This window comes from Montipora foliosa, chromosome 1, assembly GCF_036669935.1.
Source record: "Montipora foliosa isolate CH-2021 chromosome 1, ASM3666993v2, whole genome shotgun sequence".
Lineage (NCBI taxonomy): Eukaryota > Metazoa > Cnidaria > Anthozoa > Scleractinia > Acroporidae > Montipora > Montipora foliosa.
Window position 1 is genome coordinate 49222366 of NC_090869.1, and position 10000 is coordinate 49232365.

Here is a 10000-nt window from a genome sequence, read left to right on the forward strand (position 1 = left end):
AGAAAATATCCATACCCCCCCATGGAAGACTTTTTGATTGGCACCCCCCCCCCTCCCCTCAGGATTATCTGTTCCAGGGGGTCTTTGATGACCCCCCCATCCCCTCAGGAATTTCCAGAAATTTTGTACTTATAACAAAGAAAGTAAATTAGTTACGTAAATACGGTAGAATTTTATTACAACAGTGTAAACATTAAGGTTAACTTTAATAAAAATATAATGCTTCGTTAAGCTCATTATCCAGCTAAACTTTTAGCTTCTTCGCCATCAATTTTGCAAATTATGTTTTTGTTGTTTTTATGTAAGATTATAGGCTTAAACATTTGGGTTGCACGTCAACTGTTTCACATTTTTGTGCAAACTTCGATGAGCACGTCTCACTCGCTTAAACAACTTCGCAAACGATAGGAAATAAAACAGAAACTTACAAGGATCCTTTGTCTACACATTTTGTCAGTTTCATCATTTGATTCTTATTTAGAGACCACACATGTTAACGCGGTAGGTTTCATGAACGTCGTCACAAAGGCGATTGTTTTACAAGGAATATGTATTGACGCCAAAATAATCCATCATATTTGTAAACTTAGTTATGGTGATTTAAGTGCAGTCTTAAAATTTACTGACTCTCCAGCAGTCCTTCTTGCCGGTAAACGACACCCAGCCTCACTGTTGCTTGCCTTTGAGCCATGGATGGAATCCAGAGGGCGACTGCTATTGTTTTTGGCATGGTTTACTTCCTCCAATGAGTAGCGAAACCCCTGTTTTAGAATTTCCAGTTTGACGTAACGGATTAAACCTCAACGCAATCATTTACTCAAGAAGAGAAAACTTGACTCCCCGTTCCTGTCCGTGGTCTAAATGCCTCCCACAAAAAAGAAAATGTTGTTGCACGCAAGCATTGAGATGATGAGAAATTGCATCTCATTGCATTTTCAATGAGTTCATGTACTACCCCCAATAAAACATGAATCCTATCAAAAATGTGTTTATTACATGTGAGGGTAGCAAAAGCGATACTCAAGTGAACGGAAGTGTTGGTTGGACGAAAAAACTGGAAGTCTGGGGACGAGACTCCAGTTGAGACCGCCATTTTAAATGTTTTGAATCCGTTCCAAATGAAAGACACATTGCTTTCAATGTTTTGTACGTGGTTCGAGACCTTTTGGAAAAGTAGTTTCCCACGAAACCCCCCTACCCCTTGGAAATTACTGCCCTTCAACCCCCCCTCTCCCTCGGATTTCTAGTGATCTTCTGTGGGGGGGGGGGGGGGGAGGGAGGGGGGTATGAATATTTTCTGGAACCACACAATATACACTAATACCATACTTACCCGTGTATAAGTCGACCTTTTATGGCCTCAAAAGAAGCTCCAAAAATCGCCCTCAATTCATACACGGGTCAAAGATTTAGAGCCAAGGTCCAGCTAAGTAATTTACTCAAAATTAACATAATAATGTTGTCTTGGGCATACCGAACGCAGTGAACAAAAGAATTCAAAATGAATGACAAAAGACTTCAAAATGAATGTAAGCAATTCCAGTAGAAATGAAAAAGGATTTGTCCATCTCTAAATGTTGAAGATACTCACAAGCACAAATATGAAATAGACCCTGGAAATTTTCATTTTCCAAAGGCGGAAAGCTCTAAAAGGCATTTCTGTTTCTTCAAATAAAACGCGATCGTTCAACAGTTTTGTAACCTGGCGCAATATACAATTTCTAACGGTTGAGCGTGCGAATAAGACAGAAATTGATATTTCCACAGCACGAGAACAGAAGGGTCTGGTGTAAGGCATGATGGGTAGCAGGTTGTCTATAAAGTGTCAGTTCATCACGTGGTGAGGCATTCTAGGCCTGCATCAGTCTGATTGACTTTTGTTTCTTTCATAATTCATTATTATTTTGTAACTAGAGGTCCTCTAAACCCTGCAGGGATCGTGGCACTGCATTGGTTCGGGGAATACGTTTCCAGTTTTTACCCCCACAGGGGGTTTTTTGGTTTTTCGTATCCGGCGGTGTAACAGGGAATCGTTTCCCCGTAGTCAATTAGTTGTTGTTATTGTTCCACATGTAGGTGGTTCATGGTTGCTGCTGGTGCGAGGCCGAAAGATACCAAAATAAACCTAATGGATTGCTTTTGTCTGTGTAGTGAAGTTGAAATACCTCGTGTTTGCGTGCAAGCATCGTCACTCGTGTTGTCTGAAAATGCTGGTTGGCAATGATTGTTTTTTATTTTTTTTACAAACCTGGCTGCTTTTGCAAACTTCGCATGGTTTGGTTTATGAGTTTTGTTTTGTTTGTCAAGTGAGAAGTTACAAGTCAAGAACCAATTAAACCCTTGCACATTTCACATCGTTCGCAAGTTATTTTCAAAGATTGACTCCTGCTTCTGTGATGTTGTGCTTGTCCTCTAAAGCCCTTTATCCTTGAACAACGAAACAGGTTAGTTTGAGGTTTGCATATTCGATTTTCTGATAACTTTTTTGAAACTCAAGGGCAAAATGCCTGCATATACAACAACTGCCGAACCACAAAACTATTAAGCGCTTGAGGCCCTGAGTTCCCACAGTTCCAGAGGAGTGACGAAGAATACAAGATTAGTGTCCCATGAACATTTAACAAAGAAATTAAGAAATTGCTTTTTTTGCCATCAAAAATGGGGGGTCGACTTATACACTGGTAAATACGGTACTTGAACTACATGTATCTTGTCAATATTTGCAAATTGGTCAATCTGCTTTGGAATCAACTTTCAACCAAACCTACCATCAAAATACCAATAAATGTTATTGTTAGCATCATGACCAACAGGCTTCACTTTCTGAGGAACAACAAGATAAAAAAATGTTTTAATTCATTTGATCTGAAGTTCAAATTTTGCAACATTCCAGTGTACAATTTGGACTTGAAGGAAAAAAAATCTAATTTACTGGCAATTATTATTTTATATATATAAGTAAAGATCGAATTTTAGGAAACGGTTCTGAAATGACATAATCCTTTGATATTCAAGACAGTTTTGTGTCTCTTACACTAGTTTCTGATTTAAAACAAGCTAAATTACAAGTATTACCAAACCTTTACTACATGCATTACAATTTGTTACAGACTGTATCTACAGCACAACAAAATATATTAATTTTGCTTGACTTGCTGAAACTTTATTCATGAATTGTTCTCACAAAACAAACTGACCCAGCACAATGAACATGCAAGCTTACATATAACAAAAGCTATAAAGACAATACTAGTATGAATGACGATATTCCAACTTACTGTGGAGTTGGGATTCAAGAAGTCTGTTGCAAACTCTTTTAATTCTTTGTCTTCACCATCTGTTAAATAGTCTATCAAATGCTTGAGCAGTAAGACCTGCAGAAATAAAAAAAAAAAAACTAATAAATAAATAAATAACTAAATAAATAAATGAAAGGCCAAGAAAAGCACAGAAATAGATGGAGCATTATGTACAACATGTTTTACATACTTTTAGTCAAGTCAAGTCAATTTTTATTTAACTCACACAGAATATTATGTACATACAGTTTGGGTAATTTTACAATATTGTCTTAACAAAATAATGAATACAATACATAATGTAAATAGGAAAGAGTCAGAATGATTTACATGTACATGCTTGATACATTCTTCCATAACCACAAGGGGTTCCAATAAAAATGAAGTTGGTGGCTGAATTGATTACAGTAACCAAACATTTTCATTGCCAAAATTTATTTTAATCTTAGGTTTGAAAGAATCTTTATTATATATGACTAGCTCCCTAAGCAGGCAAAACGAACCAAATCCTGCGCTGTGATTGGCTACCCGAGCAGGCATTAAGATGGAGCTATCTTGCACGCTCAGGATTTCTCCCTTGGTCCTGCAAGATCAGAGATTATAACAAATCCTTTATTGACCAAGCTTGCTTGGTCAACATGGCTGGATATTGGCCTTGTTCTTTCTTTGCGAATTATGGACCTTGATCATAAACAGGGAAAAAAGAACTTGGCCAATATCCACCCATCTTGAGTCGGACCTCATTTTTGGTCAATAACCCATGTCTTTAATTACTTAATTACCATAATTACCGTGATCTTGGTCACGCTCCAGTGTTGGACACTTACTTCCTTACTAATTTGCCCTTTGGACAACCACTTGCCCATGGTTTTTTTTCAGTTGCCCACCTTCTTAAGACCTGTTGCCCATTAAAACTCAAAAGGAGGCTTGTAAAATGTCAATTTTGTGTAAAATATGTGTAAAATGGGTTTGACAGACACAACTCCTGATGTATCCAAGGTGTTCTAGTAGTTTATAGCTTTTACAGATTTGCTTTGACAACCACATCTTTAAGCGAATTTCCTTTTCTAAAAGAGATCAAGGGAGATTCTTTGAATATCTCTCTGAGAATAGGCTGGTTTTGAATTAAATGCCATTACTTTGTCCAACAGTATGTTCTTTAAGCATTGCAAAGCTGGTTGAAATTGTGTGACAAAAGGTAAATTTTCTTGCGCGCTTGTATTGTAGCACATTTGGCCGTGCGAAAACTGGGTTCCATTGTAACACACAGAGGTTTGTACCCATATATTTTTAACAGCAAAATAAATAACAGCAAAGAGATGTCATGTTGTTTATTTTTTTATCGTGTTGGCGGTGACTATATTACTATTCACTTTCTTCATTGACATCAAATCGTTCCGCAAAATACTGGTTGAACAACAATTCTGATTGCCCAATCAAGCAAGTCTTACAGTTGTTTACTTGCCCATGGATGTATTTTGTTATACATACATTTCTGTTCTTTGCTACCAGCTAATTACCATATCATGACACAAAAAAAACAAGACCACAACTGTTAGGAATATTCTACTTTCATGATCTACATGTACAACTGTAGCAGCAGTTTAGTGGTAGAAACGTTAACATTCCTAAATCCCGAAAAAAACTTTTTGTAGCAGTGTAAAATAACATTAACTCAGCATTTCAAGGGAAATTTGTCCCTGTGCTCCACATACAAATTCACCTACAAATACAGATAGAATCTCTTGGCAGCCTGATTCAAGTGGTCAGAAAGATTTATCAAGATTACAATGATAACTTTTCTGCATAATGCCCAACAACATGACTATCACAACAAATACAAGCCACTCAGACAGCTGTACTTAGACAAAGACAAGCCAACAACATAGTTGGTTATCGTATGAAGCACCACCATATCAGTTATCAAACATGAAACAACCACCCTTACCCTCTTTCACGCTAAGTGGTATATTTCTTATTTCTTTGTTCTTTCATTTTCACAGTGGAAAAAAATTCTACTCTTTCTTAACTAAATGCACTCTCAAAGTTGTTATCAGATTTTTGTGGGAAAGTCATGTTTATGTACAAATATCAGGTTTGTTTTTCTCTGCAATCAATATATAATTGCCAGGATGCTCAGGCACAGCTCATTGCTGTGGCATCACACAATATTCTTTTGGAATAAATCAAAGTCTCAAACTAAATTAATACATGTTTTCTAACCTTCAATTTTTTGGGTTTCATGACATTTAAAGTCAAAAGTGCAGAAACTAATGGTAACTAATTATAACCAACTGAGTTTCTATTCTCTATATAGTATATCTTATGGATACTATTTCAAGACCAATTACAGCTTCTCATTTTAAAATACTTCACTGTTCCTTTGTATTCTTTAACTTCAAATAAAATTATGACCATAAATTTGTGCAGTACACGATTGCAATAGGATTTTTTAAACATTATTTGTTGGGTTCAAATTAAAGTGATTAAAGCCTCAGACAATACACTAACAATAACACAATCATAACAAACAGATAAAAGCAATATTTTGTTGTTCAAACGGCATTCATTTAGCCTTTAGCAATCAGGGCTCCTTTCAAGCCAAAATATTAGCTGAGCTTATTCCATTAACTCTTTTGAGTTTCCTCCAACAGGTAGCTGTTGGAGTCTAAGGATTATCTCACTTTCCACTTGACCTCAACGAAAAATGACAGATCAACCAAAACCATTAGACACGTTTACGGTTAATATTGCTAAAACAGATCGAATTAAAAATACAACTGACAAAGGAAGTTAGAGGAGAATGACTTCAAGAGTTTCAGGGGTTCGAGCCAGTCGCCATCTCGCACGAAAATCCGCCACAAATAGCGTTCGAGAAAGAGTGAAAAGATAAAACTTGCGAAAATAATTAGTTTAAATCTATTAACAGTATTTAGATTATCAACCTCGGCACTGAAAATGTCCAACGGGCGTAACACAAAACGCCCACGTAGCTGCTGTAGTTCCAGCAAAAACGAACTCTGCGTATAAATACTTACTCGCTCCTCCGCGGAAAATGTTTCGTAACGTTTGCCTTCTTCAAAGGGTCTCCAATTTGAGGACCTATTTTCAAACTCCTCCTTCAAGACTTCCTGCCATGTTGATATCCTAAGATAAAAGAAAAAAAACGTCATATAATTATAAAAAGAAACATACCGTTTTTCTTCCATGAGAAATGAACAACTGTGTGAGAAACGGATGGTTTCAGCTTGGTGTTATTATTTGGACGCCATTATGCACCCTTCCGCAATAATTTACAAGAAAAACAAAAACATTTTGCTTACATCTAAGCCTTTATTCACCTACTTTATATCACGTTTGGGGAGTAAAATTCGCAGCAAATCACAGAATATTGCCAAAAGGACTGAGCTCTTTGACTCCAAGAAGGCGTTCTCTAACTCCTGCAAGTGATACAAACCCGTCAGCACAATTCAACAGCAAGTTGGAATCAAAAATCAATTGCTCCGGCTTCAAATAAGCGCCTAAACGTACACTTTAAAAATAGCAAACGGACAACTTCAAAATTTAGCATTCGTTTAATCAATAACTAAACATGCAACTTTTTCCCTAAGGGAAAAACAACAAACAAGCGAGCTGCGTAAAATCTGGTAATTTCGAAATCGATTTTTTAATGCAGACCTCGGCAGTGAAGTTGACAAAACCAAACTTTCCCTGGAATACCCGCAGGAACTGGGCAACAAAAACAAATTCCCACATCGAGCGCATCCCATTTGTCGGCAAAGCACCTAGGAAATTAAAAGAATAAAAAAATGCAGTTCCTAGCATAAATGTTTATTGAAAAGTTCTTGGCAAACCTCGGGCCCTAAAATTACAACGTGTGACAAGTTGAAATTTGAGTTCACGCGATGACAAGACGCAATTAGTCACAAACGGGCACAATCGCGTGATAAAGCAGAGAAGATACAAACAAGTCAAGAGCAGTAACGATCCATTCTACTGAACGAAAAAAATACCTTGTTTGTGACGTCCCCGCATCATAAAAAGACGCCTCAAGTTTGAAAAATGTCGCAAATTTTCATGTTAGTTTGCAGGAACTCGACGACTCCTCACTTACTCCGCCTCGCTTTCGTATTCAAAACATAAACGTCATGTTTAGGCACGTGATTACAATGTCAATCAAAAGGAGTGTTTTCATGGTGACCAACTCTAAAGGGGCGTAAGATCGACCTTTGTGCTTTAAACACCCCGCAAATATCTGAGGGAAAAAAACTCTTCTAAAAGGCGGGTGTATTAATACTTTTAATAGACGAAGCACCCTCCAAGGTCATTGTAATTTAAAGCCTGTAAAACAAGTCGAGTCCCAGTTCGGCACATTGAAGGTTGGACCTCCTTTGACACGTGTTATGATTGCGTCGTGTATTCCCAGACTCATGATCGAAAAACTGATAGTTTCAATAATTTACTGGGATCATAATTACCATATCCGTAAACACACTTGCAACAATGTCACATTTGACAAATTTAGTCCTAGCAGTGCTATTCTAGCACAGTGACAGTTCAAGTTCAAGTTTATTGTCTTCATTGTTTTGCCTCAGTACAGAGAATAGTGTTTTGAGTATTCAAAAAAGCTAATGGGGAGGAAGCCCAAAGGAAACCACTGGGCTTATAAGAGATAGGCTCCCTCAATAAAAAAAATATACGAAGTATTGACAGAAGTATACATGTCAGAGCATTCGAACAAGTTTTTCCGTAGCTTCGTAGAAGGGCCGCAAGTTAGACTACCGTGTCAGATAGACACGGATTATTTTTACGAGTTCACAAGCCATCATTGAGAAATACATCTCTAACTCAAATGTGCCCCTTATAAGTATATATAAACTGACCAAGTTGCGGAACACAGCAATCAGTTCTAGACCATTTTCCCAATCCCATAATGCAATACATAAACATAAATAATAAAAAGTTTTTTACTCTTGGTACTGTATCATGCTTCTGAGTGAACTGGATATCCATTGCTTTAATGCAAATAACCCCCGAAAATGAACTGTCGTATGGGATTTGCGAAAATAGCGTCAAAGGTGAAGGTAGAGTTACGAAATTTTCTCAGTGCCTCGTCTGCCTCGTGACTGATGACGATTACTAGCTGGTTGTTACTCCAGGTTCGATTGGACTAAAATAAGAAATTAACATCAGCAGTTCAGGGTTCTTTTTTGCCACATCCATGAAAAAATCAGCATCTCGACGTAAATTACCTGGCATCCGGACACTTGGGATTCTTAGAAGTTATTGCATTCATAAATTCAATGAAGTTTTTGTTGAAAAGTTCAGTGAGTTGTTGCCGTTTCAAATGGACTCTAGCTTCCCTTACCGCCATTGCTGCTTTGCATGGTGACCACACCGGAAGACACCATTTTGTTTTTTTGTTATTTAGGTTGATTATTTTTTCTTTGGGCTATATTTTCTACTGGCGTAATACCGCCAATGGGGAAAGAATTGGTGAGCATTTCGGTAAAACTGTAACGCAAAAGAGAAGAAATACCCAGGGGGCTCGTTTCTCGAAAGTCCCGAAAACTTTTCGGGCCCGAAAAGCCATTTGTGAAACCGCTAACCGCTTATTTTGGAGAGCCGATCTTTAAACGCGTTTTCAAGGTAACAAAAAGAAAAATAACTGTGACGTTTGACGACTTAAATCCTCTCTGTTCTTGAGATACAAAGGGAATTGTGACACCCGAAAATTGCCCGTAAATTTTCGGGAGTTTCGAGAAACGAGCCCCTGGGTACCAAAGGGTTTTTTCCCCTAGGCGTGATCGCCATGAGCGGCGAAGCATATTTCACGGTCTCTGTTCGTCGTTCGACGTTAACCGCTCCTCGCTAAAGAAAAATAAAACCTCTGGCACCCAGGGTACGAACGAAAGAACGTGATCCCAAGCACTTCGCAAGCGCTTTCTGTCCACTAAGTTATCGCTACGAGATTTCGTTTCAGTTGTCATAAGATCCTGGTAATGACAGCTTCAAGTCTCTAATCTTGGCCTTTTAGCTTCACTCTCAGTGTCGTCTTTTGAGTAACCGCTGATGGATTGTTGATTCTTGCCTCGTTTCTTTTCGATCCGATCTTCTTTCCTTGCTAAATACTCGCTGATGTTGTCCACTTCTTTTTTCCTCAGTGTCTCCAGTTTCCTTTCCTGATTTATGCATCCTGTGAGAATAAAGCGAGGCTTGAAACCGACTTATGGTCTCATACAAAGATGACAGGCATAGACACAGGGATCCGGCGGTTGCTCAAAGCCTGGTTAGCGCTAACCAGTGGTCAAAAAACCTATAGGTTTCCATGGTATTTAACGCTGGTTAGCGCTAACCATGCTTCGAGCAACCCGGGCCAGGTTATGACCGAGTACCAGCAAACTGTGCAGCTGAGAAGAGCAATCTGCTGCTGGTCACCAGGCTCTCCTGTCGAGAGACCTTGCTTTTAAAATCAGTCATGCGCAGCAGACTGAATTTGATATCTGTTATTATCACATACAGGGAAAAATTACTGAAAGCTGATTGGCTGAGACGGAGGGCATTTTTCCTTAATCACCAGGGCACTTTTGGTAATCAAGTGGGGATGATTACAAGTTGCTTATCCAGAGCAAGCGAAGTAAAAAGAAAATATTCTTCCAGATTTAACTACTTTTTTGTCCACATATAAAATACATTTTAAG

General features: G+C 38.1%; 2 protein-coding genes across 2 annotated transcripts in view; both read right to left on the reverse strand.

The window, feature by feature from the left end:
• LOC138000041 (histone acetyltransferase KAT6A-like) overlaps window positions 1–7441 on the reverse strand; it is a 33977-nt gene extending 26536 nt beyond the window's left edge. The window contains exons 1-6 of the mRNA XM_068846176.1: window positions 7313–7441; window positions 6978–7084; window positions 6645–6739; window positions 6338–6446; window positions 3279–3374; window positions 2769–2823 (exon numbers count right to left, since the gene is read on the reverse strand). Of these exons, the coding sequence (XP_068702277.1) occupies window positions 2769–2823; window positions 3279–3374; window positions 6338–6446; window positions 6645–6739; window positions 6978–7084; window positions 7313–7337 (487 nt within the window). The 5' untranslated portion in view covers window positions 7338–7441. The remainder of the gene's footprint in view (window positions 1–2768; window positions 2824–3278; window positions 3375–6337; window positions 6447–6644; window positions 6740–6977; window positions 7085–7312) is intronic.
• An 811-nt stretch (window positions 7442–8252) lies between these two features.
• The window catches only part of LOC138000046 (tRNA (guanine-N(7)-)-methyltransferase non-catalytic subunit wdr4-like), a 10137-nt gene continuing 8389 nt past the window's right edge, over window positions 8253–10000 (reverse strand). Inside the window, exon 6 of the mRNA XM_068846189.1 lies at window positions 8253–9495. Coding sequence (XP_068702290.1) covers window positions 9311–9495 — 185 coding nt within the window. The 3' untranslated portion in view covers window positions 8253–9310. The remainder of the gene's footprint in view (window positions 9496–10000) is intronic.